The sequence below is a fragment of the Ochotona princeps genome, chromosome 22, assembly GCF_030435755.1.
Source record: "Ochotona princeps isolate mOchPri1 chromosome 22, mOchPri1.hap1, whole genome shotgun sequence".
NCBI lineage: Eukaryota > Metazoa > Chordata > Mammalia > Lagomorpha > Ochotonidae > Ochotona > Ochotona princeps.
This window is the reverse complement of record NC_080853.1, coordinates 19461986-19480546: the sequence shown is the minus strand read 5'-3', so window position 1 is coordinate 19480546 and position 18561 is coordinate 19461986. Positions and strand designations below refer to the sequence as shown.

General features: G+C 55.1%; 2 protein-coding genes across 4 annotated transcripts in view; one reads left to right on the top strand and one right to left on the bottom strand.

The window, feature by feature from the left end:
* The window catches only part of TTLL9 (tubulin tyrosine ligase like 9), a 37554-nt gene extending 36070 nt beyond the window's left edge, over positions 1–1484 (top strand). For 2 of the 3 annotated variants that reach the window (XM_058679378.1, XM_058679377.1), the window contains one exon: positions 1030–1484. In XM_058679378.1, coding sequence (XP_058535361.1) covers positions 1030–1208 — 179 coding nt within the window. In that variant the 3' untranslated portion in view covers positions 1209–1484. The remainder of the gene's footprint in view (positions 1–1029) is intronic. The other variant, XM_004586015.3, reaches the window with a different exon arrangement.
* Positions 1485–3124: 1640 nt separating this feature from the next.
* On the bottom strand, positions 3125–9289 carry PDRG1 (p53 and DNA damage regulated 1). Its single transcript, XM_004585708.3, has 5 exons — positions 9118–9289; positions 7586–7661; positions 5616–5690; positions 3673–3753; positions 3125–3294 (listed from the first exon to the last, which is right to left on the bottom strand). The coding sequence occupies exons 1-5, from the start codon at positions 9202–9204 to the stop codon at positions 3212–3214; spliced, it is 402 nt and encodes a 133-aa protein (XP_004585765.1). The 5' UTR covers positions 9205–9289; the 3' UTR covers positions 3125–3211.
* Between the last annotated feature and the right edge of the window lie 9272 nt (positions 9290–18561).

Here is an 18561-nt window from a genome sequence, read left to right as displayed (position 1 = left end):
CACACTCGAGCAGAGTGGGACTGTGGCCTTGCAGAGGGCGAGTGCCAGAACAGGAGGGGCACTGTGGCCCGCGGTCACCTGATGCCTACCAGAGGCAGCGGTCTGGCTGATCCAAGCAGCCCTTTAAGCTTCTAGAATTACCTCCAGGTTTCCCACCGACTCAGTGTGTCACGCTAAGCACAGGAGGAGCTGTCAAGGGTAGGAAGAGGATTGCTAAGGTAGTAACATAGTCTGGCACACCCATGTGGAAGATCAGCAAACTTTAGAGTCTAGAACCACAAGAAGCACTGGCCACGTACTTGATGTGAAGGTTTGGGAGTGAGGACAAGCGAAGCCAGGGTTCTGCAGCGCTGCCTTTGGGCAGCCCTGGAGACGTCCAGGGTGGTTCCTCAGGTGTGTGGACTCTTGTCTTCTTGGAGCCCAGGGAGCAGGGACCAGGCTTGGGGCTCAGAAATATGGTGGCCACCTCCAGCTCTGTGTGTGTGGCCCTGGAGGCCCATGCAGGCAACATCCCAGCTGAAACAACAATGGAGTTCCCTGGAGGCTCAGCTCTGGGAATAAATGGGAAGCAAGGGAGTGAGTGTGCTGGGAGAGGCAGTGGCTCAGCCCTGACTGTCCGGGCCAGCTGCCGGGAGACCAAGGGCCGTTAGTGGGGAAATCGTCCTCATCTAACCGTGCCTGGCACGTGGGTCAGAGAAGCAGAGAAAGCAAATGGTCACTGGGCACTAACATTCACCATGTGCCAGCTGCTGCACCAGTTGTGTTGAACTGAGCAAAGGCAGCCAGGGGGATGGCTAACAGTATGCGTGAGATGCCAGGGAGCCCAGGTCCACTTCTTAGTTGTGCTGTGTGACTTGGAGGCGAAAGGCAACCATGCTGAATGAGCCTTGGTCTTCTCCCCGTTAGTTCTGCAAGGGGTCCCTAGCGTATTCACATGAACACACTAGGAGGTATGTCCATGCTGGCTGTGGTTCACACGAGTCCTTCAGTCTACTCCCCACAAAGGGCGTGTATGATTCTGGTTTACAGGTGAGCGAGCTGAACCCCTCAGGAGGCCACAGCAGTTCAGGAGTGGAGCCCCCCAGGCAGAACGCACCAGCCTTCCCAGCCAACAGGCCCCTTCCCTTCCAGGCTGCGTCAATGATCGGGAGACACAGCTGCGGCAGCTCTTCCACTCCCTGCAAGTCCAGAAGAAATCCTCAAGCTGACTGCCACGGCAGCCCCGGGCGGGGCCCCAAGGCCTCTCCAAACGTACTTCCTTTCTTCCCACAGGCCTGGCAGCCGCTGTGCTGGCTAAGCAGCTGCTGCTTGGCCTGTGTGCCCCTCCTCCAACCCCAGGTATCTTGGCACCAGGAGACAGCTGATGCCAGGACTGGATGGGTTTCTAACCTTGACAGACTGGCCTGGCTGTCAGGCCCAGGAGACAAATGCAGCAGGTTCTGCTAGCCCGAAGATGGCGTCTAATAAATGAGAACAGGCCTGCCTTGGAGTCTCTTGCCGACGGCCTGGGGCAGCGGAGGCTGCCAGCTACAGTCTGACATCTCACGAGGTCAGTATTGAAAGGGGTCCTTGAGGAATAAGGGGTTCAGGGATCAGGGAACTTGTCCTTTAGCTCTGTGTGCAGTAGCTGCTGGGCTACTCACTGCAACACAGGGCAGTACTGAGCTCCAAAACCTGTCCTGTCCTCCTGGCACCGCCCTACTGTGCCCATCGAGTTCAGCCCCGACCCACTGACCACCAATGGAAAACCAGTGGGCCATAGCCTCTGACACTGATGCGTGAATGAGGTAAGGATGGGGAGGCAGGGCTGCTTGGCGAAAATCTTAGCAGAGCGTCCACCTACACTGCTGCAGGTTGGAAATTTTCAAAACAAAGCCTCAGGCTGAAGGCAGGATGCCCAGGGCTGCTCGTTTCATGGTCTACATCCCCTCCCTCAAGCGACCTACAGAGACCCCAGCTCTCCTGGGTAGGGCAGTGCACTGTGCCAGCCTAGGTTAAGCTAGGAGGATTGGAGTTAAGCAGCAAAGCACCAGCAAACCCTGGTCAAGTGGTTCCCCGGCACAGGGCCTGCCCTGCACGGTGTTCCTTCCCTGGAGGCGGGGGGAGCCAGGCAGTCGCAACAAGGGGGTGTCCACATACTCAGGTTTGTTACAACATCTAGGTGGGGTTTAAAAATCCAAAGTTTACAAGAGGCTGTACAGGGACCGCTCCCAGTCGCATCCCTACCTGCAGTTAGCCCTGAGCTCGGGGGCAGGAGGGGCACTTGATGTTCATATGCAGGGGATTAGTTTATGCGAGGGACACCTGCTCCCCTTCACCCTGGCAACCTAGAAGTTGTTGCAAGTCAGTGCTCCACCCTTCCCGTATCCTTAGAGGGTACCGTGCCCCACTGTCCACAGCTACCAGCTCCTGTGATCCCCCGGGGATGGGGATTTCCCTGCTTTACAGGCACTGGGAGTCCCTACTGCCTCAGCCCAGAGCCAGGTCCCAGAATTCCACCTGCATTTGAGCCATCAGCACTGCCTCCCACAGTACGCACTAGCAGGAAGCTGCGCCTAGGATGTCCCGTCCCAGGTGGTGTCTTAACAGCTGTGTCACGTGACTGTCCGCAGGCCGTGTGCTGATGGGATGGCGGTGCTCACTGGAGCAGCATTGAGGAAAGTGCTAGTAGTCTTTGTTTCGCTGTGTTTATTGAGCCCTTCTTGAACACAGGATGGTTTGGCCCACTCAGCCCAGGCCACAAAGGCAGCCAGTAAGTGGCACATGTGCCCTGGATGCAGCAGGGGAATGTGTGCCAAACCCCAGACGGCTGCTGCAGTGGTCCACAAAGCACAAGCTTGCTCCAGATCCACTACAGGTGCTGCCTGCAAAAAACATCCCTCCTGCGAGGCAGGCAGGAAGGCAGCCCAGTTCTGTCCCTCCTCCGGCTGGGCCCCCCAGGGAACAGCAGGCCATTGTCAGCAAGTGCAGACTGCAGTCATTCTCGCCCCCACCCACCCGCTGGTGGCCGCCAGAGCCCATCAATAGGTCCCGTGTCTGCCAGGCTGTGGTGGTGGGCCGAGGACCCCTCCCACCACCTCCCAGCAGGCCAGCACTACACAGGCTTAGGGAGCTAAGCAGCTGCCTGCTGCTTCCAGGGTGCAGCTGCCCCTGTCCGACTCCTCTGACTTGGGGGTGCTGGTCTGCGCTTCCCCACCACGGTGCTCACACCTCATCCTTTCAAGATGACCTTGAGAGCTTTAAGTTCGTCCTGGTTGAGGGGGTTCAGGTTAAAGCCCTTCAGCTCTGGTTTGCCTGGGAGGAGAAAACAGCCCATCAGTGCCCAGGCCTCCTGCCGTCTGCCCGACTGCTGCCTCTGGCGCCAGGCCCAAGAAAGCAGCTAGCGTGGCACGAATGCTGCCAAACTCCGCTTCAGGTGCTGGCAGGACGGGCATCAAATTCCGCAGTGCACCTGCTCCTGGGTCACCCCGGACCTGCAGTCACGGGGCTCCACGGCCAGAGCACTCCAGCTTCTGCCGGAGCTGCTCCCACCCACTCTGCATTTCAGCTCGGACCTCGAGCCCATGAGTTTCCTCAGTGAGCCCCACCAACGTTCCCACACCCACAGCCCTCCCCGTCCACTGTCTGTGGTTAGAGATTAGACACAGCCTGCCCCTCCTTCCAGCCCAGTACCTTGGGCCTCCAGGAGGCGGCTGACCTTCACTTTAAGCTGTTTCCTCAGTCTGTCAATTTCTTTATCCAGATGATCCTGATCTGAAACAATGAGGGGGGTGAACAATGAGGTAGGCCATGCACTGCTGACCAACCCAGGAGTGGGGGGCCAGCCCCACAGCGCACTAGGCTCTGAGAAAACCTTGGACCCACCAAGGAAGGAATAAAGGTTCAAGGACCCAGCAGGCCCCATGCCAGGGCACTACCCTGGCTTCCACTATGCTAACACCATGGGTAGCAGTGTATGGGGAAAGAGCACCTCCGGCCACCCTCACAGTGCAACTACAGGAAGCACAGTGGAAGCACCTGCAGCCCAGAGACCCTAGAGCAGCAGAACCAAACAGCTAGGCACTCTGCAGGCCCAAGTCCATGGGGAGGGGGGGGGGCGGTTAGAGCAGTGTGGTAGAGACACAACCTAAACACCAAGCAGGCAAGCCTGATGCACAAACTTAACCGCACTAACCACAGGGAACAAAGCCATCCTCCAGTCCCAGCCCATCCTCAGCCAGGCTCTCTCATGGTACTTAGCAGTGGAAAAACGGGGTGGCTACTGAAGCCCAGTGTAGACAGATTAGGGTCACCCCAGAAGTCCCCTGGCTCCCCAGGCACACTGACAGCCATCCTGCCTAGCCTGACTTTCCGATGCGAGCAGCCCCACCCCGTGGCCTGAGCTAGGGTTATTTCCCACCATGAACGTGAGGCAGGGGTCAGTACAGTAGCCTAGAGGGTAAAGTCCTCGCCTTACGCGTGCTGGGATTCCATGGGGGTGCTGGTTCTAATCCTGGCAGCCCAGCTTGGGGAGTGAATCAATGGACAGAAGATCTTCCTCTCCATACATCTGACTTTCTAATAAAGTGAGGCAGACCCTCAGGGGCTTCCTGGACTGTGGCGGAGCCCCTCAAGGCACAAGGGACAGGCCAGGTCAAGAGCCAGAAGAGCGCATGACTAGATCCTGACTAACCAGCTCCGGAAGTAGAGCCCGAGCAGCCGGATGCCCATGACAAATACCAGTGTTGTAATTACAATAGCAATGTGTGCTCGAGAGCACAGCTGGAAACTCCTCTAGGCAGTCCCGAAGTACTCCTCTGGGCTTGCACATTTTCCAGGGTACAGAGCAAAAAAAACGGGAGCCTCCTTCCTGCTTGCGCCCAGCCCTGGACCCACCTGCTCCCGGCTGTCAGCCCTCGCATTCCCGCTCCAGGGTTCCAGCACCTGTGGCTTGGAGACATGCCTGGCACATGGTAGCTGGCCAGACTGGGGCAGGCCCTACAGCAGAGGTGGAAACCTTTACCTGCCCGGGGCCATTTGCTATAACATGAGCACAGACTTATCCATTTCAACATTAGCCTCCTACAGACTCACTGGAGTCCAAGTGCCTGGGTAGGGCCAGATGATTTTGTGAGCATTCCCTGCTTCTGCCCTACAGGTTTGTTCTCCAGCAAGTCTCTGTTTTGGGTATGAAAAATAAGACTCATGCTCCCAGCATCCTTTGTAGCCATGACATTCTGGCCAACAAGGCGCCAGCAGGAAGCCCCTGGGGAGGATGGCTCTAGTTCTGGAATCAAAGGCCGTAGTGGAGAGGCCTTACCCGGGCCAAGACATCCTCAGCCAGGCAGAAGATGGTCAGATGCCAAAGCCCAGCAACTCGGCCCGTCCTGAACTGCCCACCTCTGCGGGATCTCTAACAGGTGAAAGTCTGAGCCACTATCTCCCTAAAGCCTCAAGCTGTTGTGTTTTCTGGTACTTATAACCCAACTAGTTTCTAACAAGCACTATGCTGCACACAGAAGGCATAACTCAGAGCGACAGGGCAGCCATCCAACCCACAGCAGGTGCACCTGCTCCCCAGGCTGCCCAAACCCCGACTCCCAGGCCAGGTCCTTACTACGCCCAGGAGGCCTTACCTTTCTCAATCATCTCCTTGGTCTGAGGGTGCGGCATCTTGATAAACATGCTTCCGAAACAAACCATCACGTCCTCTGAAACAGACACTCCCATTAACAGCCTGTGGGCACCCACCGTCTGCCGGGCACTGGGCGCTGCCCACAGCAAGCTGAGACAGTGGCAGAACAAGCCCAGCCTCCTGTCCTCATGGCAGAAGGATGCCACAGTGGTCTGGCAGACCCTCAGGAAAGTTACATGAGGGGCTGGCATGTTGGCAAAGCAAAGCTGCTACCTGCAGCGCCAGAGTCCCAGATAGGCACCGGTTAAAGTCCCAGTTGCTCAACTTCCAACCCAGTTCCCTACTCTAATGCACCTGGGAAAGCAGTGGAAGATGGTCCATCCAAGTACTTGGACCCCTCCCTGCACCTAAGTGGGAGACCTGGAAGAAGCTCCTGGCCCTGACCTGGCCCAGCTCTAGCCATTGTGGCCATCTGGGAAGTGAACCACAGGACAGAGACTCTGCCTTCAAATAAACGACCTTAAAAAAAAAGGGCCCAGCGCAGTAGCCCAGTGGCTAAAGTCTTCACACACGCACTGGGATCCCATATGGGTGTCAGTCCATATACTGGCTGCTCCACTTCCCTTCCAGCTCCTTGCTTGTGGCCTAGGAAAGCAGTAGAGGATGGCCCAAAGCCTTGGGACCCTGCACCTGTGTGGGATACCAGCAAGCTCCTGGCTCCTGGCTTTGGATCAGCTCTGGCCGCTGCGGCCACTTGGAGAGTAAACCAGCAGATGGAAGATCTTTATCTCTCCAATAAAAATCTTTTTTAAAAAATGTGAAAAATAAGGATGAGGAGGGGTCAACAGAATGGTTCAGTTGGTTAATCCTCCTCCTGCAAGCGCTGGAACCCCATATGGGCATTCCTGTCCCAGCTACTAAATTTCCCAACCAGCTCCCTGGTTGTGGCCTTGGAAACTAGTGAAGGATGGCTCAAGTTGCTGGGCCCTTGCCTCCTGGCTCTGGATCAGCTCCACTCCAGCAGTTGTAACCATTTGGGGAGTGAACCAGTAGATGAAAAATCTTCTTCTTTCTTTCCTCTCTGTAAATCTGCCTTTCCAATAAGAACAGCCTTTAAAAGAAAACACTATGGAATGCTAGGGGAGGGGAGGCATTTACACCAAGTGGTTCGAGGCCTCACTCCTCATGTGCCACCTGGGCAGAGACCAAAACAAGCAACAGTGTGAGCCCTGCTGATGTCCACCCAGGAACAAGAGCGAGCCAGGCAGAGGATCAGGGCCAGCAAAGGCCAGAAGCGTGTGTGTGTGTAAGGGAGTGTGTCGGAAGCACCAGGAGCGTGTCTGTGAGTGTAAGGGGGTGTGTGTCAGAAGAACCAGGAGTGGGAGTAGGTAGAGTTCCTGAGCTAGAGCACATTGTCCATGGGGGAGGGTCTTGAAGGATGACACCAGATATTATGCTGGTGACACCAGAAGCCCAAAATACCAACTTCCTCTTGTTCCTTCATGGTGGCCTGCTCTATACCCTACCCGCGCCCCCTACCCCGTTACACCCTGGCCACATCCAGAGTTTTGCTTCCTGGCTGTTCTCAACTCCACCCCATATGCAGCCTCATCGCTGGTGCCTCATGCTTCACCCCGGCATGCTCTGTGTCTGCTGTTTTTGACAAGCCAGGAGCCGACAGCCTGTCACCAGGGTACCAGCTGGAACCGCAGGCCACAATCTGGGCTGCACCTGCCAACAGCTGCCCGCCCTCCACTGGCTGTCTCTGCATCCCCCAGGGCTGAGGCCTACCATCTGTGGCGCAGTCTCCATCAGGCACACGCCGAGGGCTTTGACAGAAGCCTTTCTGGCTCTGACACACAATCACTATACAGGCGCCTGTACGGGGTACAGCCTGCTTCGGTCTACGTGGACAACACGGTGGAAGCTGTAAGGGAAGGTGACGAGATGGCAGGCGCACACACAGCTTACCAGAGTCGCTGAGCTCTTTCTGCAGGGCCCGTAGACCCTCTCGGTTCTGATTCCTCTTGGTGTCTAGGTCCACGATCTGAAACGCACAGGGGCGGGTGCAGGTCAGCTGACTCCCATGGACGGCTGTCCGCCTCCATTCCCACCCCCTGACAGAGAACATTGGCCTGGCGCAGGTGCTGGGGATGGCTGCTAATTGGGCAGTTCCGTGGCAGCCCGGGTCCTGAGCAAATCACAACCACTCAGCTGCAGGAACACCTCCCCTCCCCTAAAGCAGCTCTCCTTGTAGCCCAACTACTCCAGCTGCTTCTGATTTAGGATGAGGACAGACGCAACAATAAGGTACTGCGGGGTGAGGGGACACCCAGCAGCTACTAAGGAGGGGGCACACAGGGAGAGCCAGGTTCTGCAGCTGGAGACAGGGGGGTCACACTGAACCCAGCCGCGCACTGGGAGTTCCATCACTTCATTGGCTTTCTCACTCCCCGAAATAAGCATCAGCGGCAAAGCGAGCCTTCCCAGGAACCAACACCCAAGTATGCACTCAGCAAACTGCCAGCATACCTCGAGGCACTTCTTAATCCCACCAGTCTTTCCTCAAGACTACCCTTTATAAGTAAACACACGACCACCCCCTCCCCAACCCAAGCACCTTAGTCCCCCACGGGGCGGAGGTCAGTCTTTTCAGTGCCTCACCTGCCGTGTTACTATTCTCGCTGCCTATTGCGTCCATCTCCCCATCACCACAGCCTGAGTGGCAGGTGCATCTGATGGTTATCGTGGTTTTAGGAAGTGGGTGGACACCACAGTGACCTCGGCTAGAGATCTGCACGTCCCGAAGGCAGCCAAGGCCACATATAAGCCAATGATGGACAAAGACCAACATGCCTTGCCCTATCAGGGCCCAAGCAGGGCTGATGCCAGCACCAAGTCAGAAAGGGTATAAAACCTTTGTCTTTGCTACCCAGCTTCTCTTTCCCACTTGCGGTCCTCTCCTCTACTGCAGGCAAAGGCCCAGGAACGGACTTCCCTTTGCTTAGTAAAGGCCTGTTTATACTCGGCCAGTGTTTTTACTTTCGCAGGTGGTCGGTAAATCTAACAGCACCTCGCTGCGCTCCCACGTCATCCGCAGTCTGCACAGTGGTCAGGGAGACCCTCGTTAGGACCTAGATCCTTCCCTTGCCCCCGTGAACTCTTGCACTCGAATTAGAACCACACACAAGCTACTTGTGCAGGTCCACAGGGCGCCCCCCTCCAGGGCCGCCCCCAGGGCGCCCTGGCCACTGCCTTCTGAAATAGGAGCTCCCTGTGAGGTCCACAGGGTCGTCTCCCGCCCCCAGGGCACTCCCACCGAGGCCCAGGGCACACAGGGACACAGCCCAAGGCGGGAGGGCACAGTAGAGGAAAGAAGAGGGACGGCACGCCAGCGTTGCGCTGTGGCCAAGCGTATGACCATCAAGTCGGCCGGCGGTGGCCGAGCAGCCCCCCGCGCGCTGCCCTCCGCCAGGCCCCAGCGGGGCGGACGCGTCTCCCACCTGCCGTTTATCCGCTAGCACCTCCTCTGCGAGCTCCTCCACCTCCACCAGGTACCGCAGCACTCGCTCCGCCTCGGGAGACAGCATGGCGCCCAGCACAGCCTTTCCGGCTCCCTCAACGACCCCCGGGGCCACGGCGGCGCGCACGCGTCCCCGCAGCACTTCCGGCGCAGGCGCGCCGGCCGCGACGCACGCGCGTCGATGGGACGCCGGAGGCGGGTCCTCGCCTTGCGGGCGCGTTTGGAGCTCCCCCTGCAGGCTCCGAAAGTACCCGCCGCAGACAGCACCGCCTCCTGCCCCTCCCACCACCCCGTTCCAATGCACCTGCTGAGGACCACTGGAACAAAGAAAAACCCCTGCCCACATGGGAACTTCATGCTAGCGGGACACACCTACAAATAATTGCGCACCATGGTGGTAGCGATAAAGGCTTTGGAGAAGTTCCCGCGACTTAGTTTAACCTGGAACACCCTCGGCTTCCAAGTTATAAAGAGACATAGGAACCACCCTCGCTGTCTTGGAAGCAGCAATGATTTGGGGGGGGGGGGGGTTTGTTTCAGCATACTATTTATTCAAGAGGCAAACAGATAACAGACAAAGCGAGCTGCCAGCTGCTGGCTGACTCCCCAAATGCCCAAAATAGCCAGAGATGGGTCCAGCCAAGGGTAGAAGCTGGGAATCCATCCCAGGTGTTGGAGTTGGATGAGCCATCCCTCCTGCCTCGCTTGGCCCGGAGTAACTAAACTTCCTCACGCCCTGGGCGTTAGTCCACAGCAACCTTTATCCTGATAGGATTATTACTGCCCTGTTAGAGCTGTAGACCGAGGCCAGGAGAAGGGCAGTGCCTGGTGACACAGCAGGTCGTGAGCAAAGCAGGTCCAGAAGGGCTCCATCTGCAGATTCTAAGGGAAAAGTGCCCCCCTAATTAGTGGCCCTAGAAACCCAGAGGCTCCTCCAGTCCTCACAGCCTCTTGCTGCCTTCCACTGCTGGAGACCTCACTCATTCTCCCTGCTGCCACCTGGTGTAGGGAAGGCGGCAGCTTCATTAGGAAGTCCTCACGGGAGGGTGAATTTGCCGGCAAATTCAGCATGTTTTGTGTAAACACCGTCTGGTTCGGGACCCACAGACACAAACGCTGCGAGGGATACAGGGACAGCAGCGAATGCAGGAACGGGGCTCAGTGGGGTTTGGACCCCAGGACCAGGTCTGCCCAGGCTGACTTCTGACCCCGGCCAGATGAGCAACATCTTGGCTGCAACTGAGCGTGGGCGCAGTGGCCAGGGAGCCCTGTGGACCTGCACAAGTAGCTTGTGTGTGGTTCTAATTCGAGTGCAAGAGTTCACGGGGGCAAGGGAAGGATCTAGGTCCTAACGAGGGTCTCCCTGACCACTGTGCAGACTGCGGATAACTGACACTGGGGGTTGAAGAGGCTTCACAAACACGGCCACGACGGTGAGGTAGTCAGTCCCAGAAGGGCTCTACACCACGTCTCTCCTTAGGGAAGACCAACCCGGCCCCAGAGCCTCCCTGGGGTGGGGTGGGGGAAGGGTGGGCCTTCTGCTCCCTGCCAGCCACACCCCATCTTCTCAGGTGCATGGAAACCCACTTTCCCCACCTGAGAGAGGGCATGGCATAGGCGGGGGTGGCTGCGTTATGACTTACGCTCCAGGGTTCACAGCCAAGCTGCGGAGCTCACAGCCCCGCCTGGCTTCCAACCCTCAGGGTCAGCATTCCCAGGCTCCCATCTCAGGCAGAAGAGGCCAAAAGATGAGGCCCTGCACAACTCCCCTGCCTCTGTAAGTCACCTTCCACCTACTGGCTGTTTCTCAAGCAAGCCAGGCTGGGTCCATCCCATCCGTCCTCAGCGCCCTGGCCCACTCCCCCTGCACTTCCCCCAAGGTCTACGTGGGCCCTTGCTCACTCCTCCAAGTCTTTGTTTGCGTGTCACCTTTGTCACCATCACAGAGGGCTTGATGCTCCTGAGCAGCTCCTTCTGTTCTGGTTCCTGCTGCGTTCCACAGCTCTGCCACCTTTCCACAGGCGGCACTGGGTTTGCCACGCGTCTACCTCTGCTCTCTCCACAGATGGAACCCAAACTCTCTGAATATCTCCAGGCGAAGAACTCCACATCCAGAGACAAGTTCAGCACCCAAGCCATTTTCAGCTACCATTGAAAACTACGGCCTGGGCTACAGTGTGGGGTTTGGTCAACCTTTTCAAGCTGTATTTATTTAGATATGTATTTGAGAGATGGAGAAAGAGAAAAAAACTATCCCAGCCACTGATTTGCTCCCAAAATGTTCACAGTGATGACTCAGGACCGGGCCAGGCCAGAGTCAAGGACCCAATCCAGGCTTTCCATATGGATTGAACTACACTTAACCACCACCCACTGCCTCCAGCAGGAAGCTGGAAGTAAGAGTTGAGATCAAACCCAGGTACTCTGATAACACATGCTGGCATCTTGCTAGGCCAAACACCCAGTTCTCAGTAAACATTTGTGGATGAATGAGAAGAACCAGCACTCGAAGGCAGGCAAGTTCCCTCAGAAGCCTGGCTTCTGCAGCCATAGACCCCACCAGGCTCTGCTGCCTAAGGTAACAGGGTGGATTTTGTTCTATCAGCTCATCCAATCAAATGACCTTAAACCAACCCATGCATGGCTAGGATTACCTTGTGAAAGCCCCCACTGGTTCTGGCAATAAGGTGGGCTAAGGGGAGCTCTGTGCTGTGGTCCTCTGTGCTGTGTGTGTGTGTAGAGGTGAGGAAGGGAAGGGGGTGGTGGGAGAGGCTGTGGCTGCACCAGGGCTGTGGAGGGAAGTGAGGGAAGTCGGCACCATGTGTCAATGCTCCACACAGCCTGGGTGGCTGCTCCCGGCGTTGACCTGGGACTTGTCCAGGCCAGGCCTCCCAGCTGCTGACCACGCATGGTCCTGTCCAGTAGACAGGCTGTTTGCTCGCCTGGGTGGTCCCCAGCTCCTTGCTCTGCTTCCTATGTGCCCTTGTGGGCTTGGCAGGTGGAAGGGAAGCCTCCACACCCTCCTCCCTGCTGACCCAGAGAATAATCCCGTGCATTCATCTTCCCACACCCTTGGGTAACACAGACATCTGACTGCTGCTGGACAGATGAGGACCCTAAGCCCCGGAACCAGAGAGGGAGGCATCCGAGGTCAGGCAGCTGGATGGAGACACCAGATGGGGATGATTCCCAAGTCCTACACCTTAGTTCCATCATGCAACAGATGTTCCACAGCTTGACTTGAAAAATCTTAACAGACTTCCAAGAAAGGGCAAGCTTAGAACATGCCCGGCCTCCCTGGCTGGTCTTCCAGATAGCCTTTCTTCCCAAATCCACTCATTTTACATTTCACGAATAGATTCTTACCAAAACTAAAAACTTCATGGGGCTGGGGTCTGATGCCATTGTTTCGATGCTGCATGGGGCACCTGCATCCAATCCCGGAGTCCCTAGGCCTGAATCCTGCCCCCGCTTCCTGCCCCATGCACCATGGAAGCCAGCAGGTGGTGGCTGGAGTTCTAGGCTCCTGGACTGACCCATCCCCAGCTATTGCAGCCCTCTGAGAGTCAATTGGGCATGGAAGATAATGTTCTCTTTCTCCCTCTCTCCCTCTCCTCTTTTCCCCTCTGCCTATCAAGCATATAAAAGCAAATACACATTTTGTAAAAAATTTGTATGCAAATGGATTTCAAAAACAGATTTACTTTGGGGCCCAGTGGCGTGGCCTAGCGGCTAAAGTCCTCGCCTTGAAAGCCCCAGGATCCCATATGGGCGCCGGTTCTAATCCTGGCAGCTCCACTTCCCATCCAGCTCCCTGCTTGTAGCCTGGGAAAGCAGTCGAGGACGGCCCAATGCACTGGGACACTGCACCCGCGTGGGAGACCTGGAAGAGGTTCCTGGTTCCTGGCTTCGGATCGGCGCGCACCGGCCCGTTGCGTCTCACTTGGGGAGTGAATCATCGGACGGAAGAACTTCCTCTCTGTCTCTCCTCCTCTGTGTATATCTGGCTGCAATAAAATGAATAAATCTTTCAAAAAAAAAAAACAGATTTACTTTGGTGCAAAAAAAGTTAATATCCATGCTTGGTTATTTCCCCAATAAACAGTTCCCATGAACTTTTTGAAGGTCTCACATATTCAGACCCTCCTTCTTTAACAGTCCCTTCTTGCAGTCCCTCAGGCCTTTCCCAGGCACTTGGGTTCCTCTTTTCTTCTGGTGTAAGTTCCTTTCTTGGTTAGGAAGAGGGCAAGTGTTTTTCATGGCTTTGGCATTTTCCCCAGCCAGAGACTCCGAGCCCATTGGAGGCTTTTTATGCTTAGGATAAGCAGTTTGGGTATCCCCTTCAACCTCGTGTGGAGCCCTTGTGAAGGAACCCAGGAAAAAAATCCAATGAACATGTCTGCAGGTGGGGGCCTTGGGAAGTGATCGAGTTGGATTGGGTTGCTGGATGGAGCTCCATGTTCAAACCATGACGGTATGATAAACATCGACAGAGAAGACAGCACCCCACCCACCCCACCCTGCTTCCCCTGTATGATTATGGACTGTGAATTTCTAAAACATGGCGAGCTCAGGGCTCCCCAGGGTACCCCGTGGGCACCTGGGACTTCCGACGGCACTCACAAAGGGTTTTCTGCATGGCCCATGCCATGACCTAATCACAGGCCACTGAACTCTGATCCCACTCCCTCTCCTTCCACCCGTCCCCTCTCTGCCCCTCAGCTCACTGCCCTGGGGAGAAGACGCAGCACGGAACTCAGATGACTCCTCTCTCAGGAGCAGGTGGGGAGGCACGCTATCTGCAAAATGGGTGTTGGCATTGATTTGCTCCTTCAGAGCAATGACCATTGGCTTCTTCATGTGCCAGGCCCTGGGGACCCGAGAGTGCACAGGACAGACCTAGTCCTGAACAGTACAAGCTTTTAGCCATGACATGAGGCTGACATCTGTGCATACGACATCCCTAACTGTGTGAAGGCTCAGAATCCAGGGAGATTGCATAAAGAGGAATCCTAGCCTCAAGCTGAGCGTGGAAGCAGAAGAGGCTTCTCTTAAAAAAAAAAATTAATCTATGTATTGGAGAGGGAGAGGAAGGTCCCCACAGCCATTTCACTCCTCAAGTGCCTGAGATGGACAGGGCCAGAGTGAGGCCAAAGCTGGGAGCTTGGACTCAGTTCAGGTCTCCCACATAAGCTATGTGGACAATTGCTTGCTGCCTCTCAGAGTCCACAATAACAGGAAGCTGAAATCAGGGGCAGAGCCAGGATCCGAACCCAGGCACTACAATATAGGATGTGGGCAGAATACCACCGCTTTTTATTGAAGAGAAATCAGACTTAGTAAGCATCAGGATCCTATATAGTCACCAGTTTGTGTCCCAGCTGCTCCAGCTCCCTACTTGTGACCTGGGAAAGCAGTAGAGGATGGCCCAAAGCTTTGAGACCCTATACCCACCTGGGAGACCTGGAAGAAGTTCCTGGTTTTGGATCAGCTCAGCTCTGGCCATTGTGGCCATTGGGAAATGAACCAGTGGATAGAAGATCTTTCTGTCTCTCTGTCCATAAATCTGATCTACCTTTCCAATAAAAATAAGTCTAAAAAATAAAAAAAAAAAAGAGGCCTTTACAATTGCTGGTGTGTGGAGAAAAGATTGGTATAGCATCTACAGAGGGCATTGATAGGCCCATGTACTACTCAACCAGCAAATCCATGGCTAAAATTTTTTTCCACAGCTAGCCAGTATGCTTTGTCCATCGGGTCATTCTCTGTGGCTTTATCACTACAGGCCAGAGACGAGCTAAGTGCTTTTCATTTAGGGGACTGGTGAAGTAGGCAGGGCGTGTCCCAGCAACGGGATGCTGTGAGGCCAGGGAAAAGAACAGGGTGTTCTGTACTGCTGACACAAGCAACCACCCCAATCCTGCTGTGCCGTGGTGGGAAAGAGGCAACTTCAGAACTGAATAGAATCACGCCATTGTTTGCCTTGCAGTGGTGGCCTGGGTACAGGGATAGAGAAGAGACAAGCAAGAGAATGGGGAGAGGCATCTAGGAGAAGATGTACCACTGCCTGCCTCCGGGAAGTGGAGTACGGCTAGAGGCGGGGCAGGAAAGACACTTTCCCACTGTCCCCTTTCTGCCTTTGAATCACATGAACATGTTAACTGTTCAATGAAAAAATTAAGACACTTTGTCCTTCAAAGGGATTTTCAGATTCGATGGGGATAAACGAGACATTGGACTTCATTGTTAGGTTGAAAATGAGTCATTCCAGTGTCAGTGCTGTGGCATAGCTAGTAAAGCTGCTGCCTGCAGCAAGAGCATCCCATATGGGCTCTCGTTCGAGTCCGAGCTGCACCACTTCTGATCCAGACCCCTGCAAACATGCCTGGGAAAGCAATAGAAGATGGCCCCAAGTGTTTGGGCCCCTGCACCCACGTGGAAGACCTGGAGGAAGCTCCTGGCTCCAGTTTGGCCCTGCGTTAGCCATTCTGGCCATTTGGGGAGTGAATCAGTGAGTGGGAGATCTGTCTCTGCTTCTTTCTGTGACTCTGCCTTTCCAATCAATAAATAAGCATTTTTGAAGATAGAGTAATTCTCTTGTTTTACAAGTGAGGAAACCGAGGCCTACAGCAGCGAAGTTGCCTGCACAAGGTCACCTGAGCAGGTGACACAGACTCTGGCTTGCACCTGTGCCCTTCCCTCTCGCGCTGGCGCAGGACCACTGAGCATCTGCCCTGCACCAGGCCCCGCCAAGCACTCAGTGTGGGCCCCTTGGCAGCCTTCTCCCAACCTCACAATGCGCAGGGTGTGACCACCTCCAGCGTGCAGGCAGGGGAGGGACAAAGGGATTAAGAGGGAGAGTCTGTGGTCCTGGAAATCCACTCAAAGATGCAACAGGTTAGTGCAGAAAACAATGGAGCCTTGAGACCTCTGGAAGAAGAGGCAGAAGCAAAAGCTGGAGGAGCTGGGAGGACTGACTTGCTAAAGAACAGTCAGTGTAGCTAGAACAGAATGAGTGCCGGGTAGAGGGTGGGAGGGGAGGCCAAAGGGTAGGGTAGGCGGGGCTGGAGGTTTGGGGTGAATAGGGAGTGGTGAGACCTGGAGGCATCACCTGCTCAGATTTCCTGAAAACAACAACAACAACCACCACCATATTTCTTTCCAGAGCCAGCGTTTTGCTTGGCTGTTAAGACACGCAAGTCCCACCAGAAGGCTGGAGTTCGGTATCCCATTCTGCCTTCGGACTCTAGCTTCCCATCAGTGCAGATCCTGGGCAGGAAGGTGGGGGGAGCAGCAGGTGGTGGCTCAAGTAATAAGATCCTTATCAGACACTTATTAGCCACGCAGGAGACCTCGATGGGACCCCCCCCAGCTTGGCCATTTGGGGAATGAATCAGTAGATGGGAGCTCAGTCTTTCTGTCTCTGCCTCTTAGATAAACTTAAAAAAAAAAAATTGTTTTAGGGCTGACTTGGTTGAGGGTGGAGATCCAACCTTAGGAGGGGGAAAGGAGGTGCTGGGAGGTCAGTGAGGGGGATGGGACAGGCCAGTCCTCCACGAGGAGGGAGACCAGGTCTTGGCCTGGGGCAGTGCGGTGTAGGGCAGGGATTGGGCTTCCCATCTGTTCTACAAGCACGTGGGATGCGATATCCCCTTAGGGAATTTTCAGCTTGGGAATTTGGTGGTTTGGTACACCAATGAGGAGCAGCCAGTTGCTGTTTTTCTGCTCCATCTCTGGGCTTTGCCCATTGGATTCTGCATCAGACCACAGCCCAGCATCAGATGGGGTCTCCTGCCCATCCCCAGCACAGCCAGCTCCACCCTTGTCCCCACCTCCCAGGGACAGATGGGTGGAGAGCAAGAGGCAGCTGGGCCTGAAGCAGGCAGGGCCCCAGAGGAGAGAATTATCTGAGAGTTCACAACCCCTCTCTGCCTTCCAGATCCTGAGTTAAAAGCCCCAAATGCCGCAGCCCCAAGGGGCAAGGGGTTGAAGGGCGTCAAGAGATGGGCAAAGCAAGATCCCTTTCTGTCTCGCAGCTGCCTGCCTGGCGAAGGAAAGCCCAGGGTACCAAGAACACCTGTGCTGAGAGCTGTTCGGGCTGTGGCTCAAAACCGGGGGCCCTCGGGCCATGTCTGACTCACAGATGCATTTCCTTGGCCTGAAAAGTACTTGAGAGAAATTAAAGCCCGCGTTTCAAAATCAAGACATTTTTCAGTCAAATCCAGACTTCTGCCTTCCTGTGAATCTTGACTGTGCTGATGGCCAATTCCCTTATTACAATCTGCAGCAGGAGCGGAGTAGCAGCTGTCCTCATTATTATTTTAGTTTATTAATAGGTTAATACATTCACATGGTTCAGAAAAATTACACTAATGAAGTCTTCCATCTTTGTCTCCCTTCTGTCCACTGCTCACTGCAGCAAGCTATTATTTTCTTACGTAAACTTCCAAAATTTGTGTGTATATAAGCATCTTCAACTAGAGATTATTCTCCCTGTCCCTCTTTTCTCCCTTCCTCACCCCCTGTTCTTCTCCCTGGACAGCCCTGTCTGGATTAGTGCAGAGATCTTACTGCCATGTGTCACTTGGCTGTCAGGAAATCCTGTGACTTATTTAGCTGGTATTCTACTGATGGACCCTTGTGCCCTTCCCAATATTTGCTATGATAAACAATGCTGTGATCAATGGTTTCATACATAGCTTGCACAGGCACAAACATTTCCACAACCGCTAAAGGCAATTTTAGGATCTGATTCAAGCAGAGAGTACAGACGCTCTCAGCAGGATCTCGAAGCGACTAAGCCTGGAGCCATGGTGAGGGCTGTTCTTAAGAGGATCCTCCCCCCACCAAACAAACAAACAAACAAACAAACAAAAACCCCTCAGGGGCTTCATGGTTAGAGAAGCACCCCCAGACTCGCCTCTGCCCCATGCTAAGTGTGGAACTTTTCTCTGGTCCTCAGCATCCCCCCCTGTAACAGGAGAGAGAGGCTTGGGGAACTGAGTGGAGATCCCCAAGGGCTTGCTCCGTTCTGGCCAGCCAGGGTCACCTTCTCCCTCCCTGCAAGGTGCTTGGCTTAGTCCTATTTCATAGCCTTTGCATTCCCCAGCCTCATCCCCTGCCTGTCCCGAACCACAGGAACACCATGTATTGATTCTAGTGGGACTTTCTGAACTGATGGCCGCTCAGAACACACCCGCTCATGTCCTTCGGGGCGGAGGTCCCTCGAGAGTCCCTCCAAGAGGTAGGTGGCCCCACACCTGACCCACACATCAGATACCCCATCCAGTCCTTTCTCTAGGTCACTTCCTCCTCCAGTAGACTCAACTCTGAGGCTGCTACTTCCCAGTCACCAGCTTTGTGACAACAGTGTCCTGAGTCCTCGTAGCCACTTGGAAAATGGATACTTGGAGCAAAACATGGC

What these genes read in the sequence shown, in the direction of transcription:
- PDRG1 (XM_004585708.3), bottom strand. Translation starts at nt 9,204, where the DNA reads ATGCTGTCTCCCGAGGCGGAGCGAGTGCTGCGGTACCTGGTGGAGGTG. An exon ending in GAAAGAGCTCAGCGACTCTG is followed by an intron (nt 5,691 to 7,585) that starts GTAAGCTGTGTG and finishes TGTCTGTTTCAG; the next exon opens with AGGACGTGATGGTTTGTTTC. An exon ending in CAAGGAGATGATTGAGAAAG is followed by an intron (nt 3,754 to 5,615) that starts GTAAGGCCTCCT and finishes TCATTGTTTCAG; the next exon opens with ATCAGGATCATCTGGATAAA.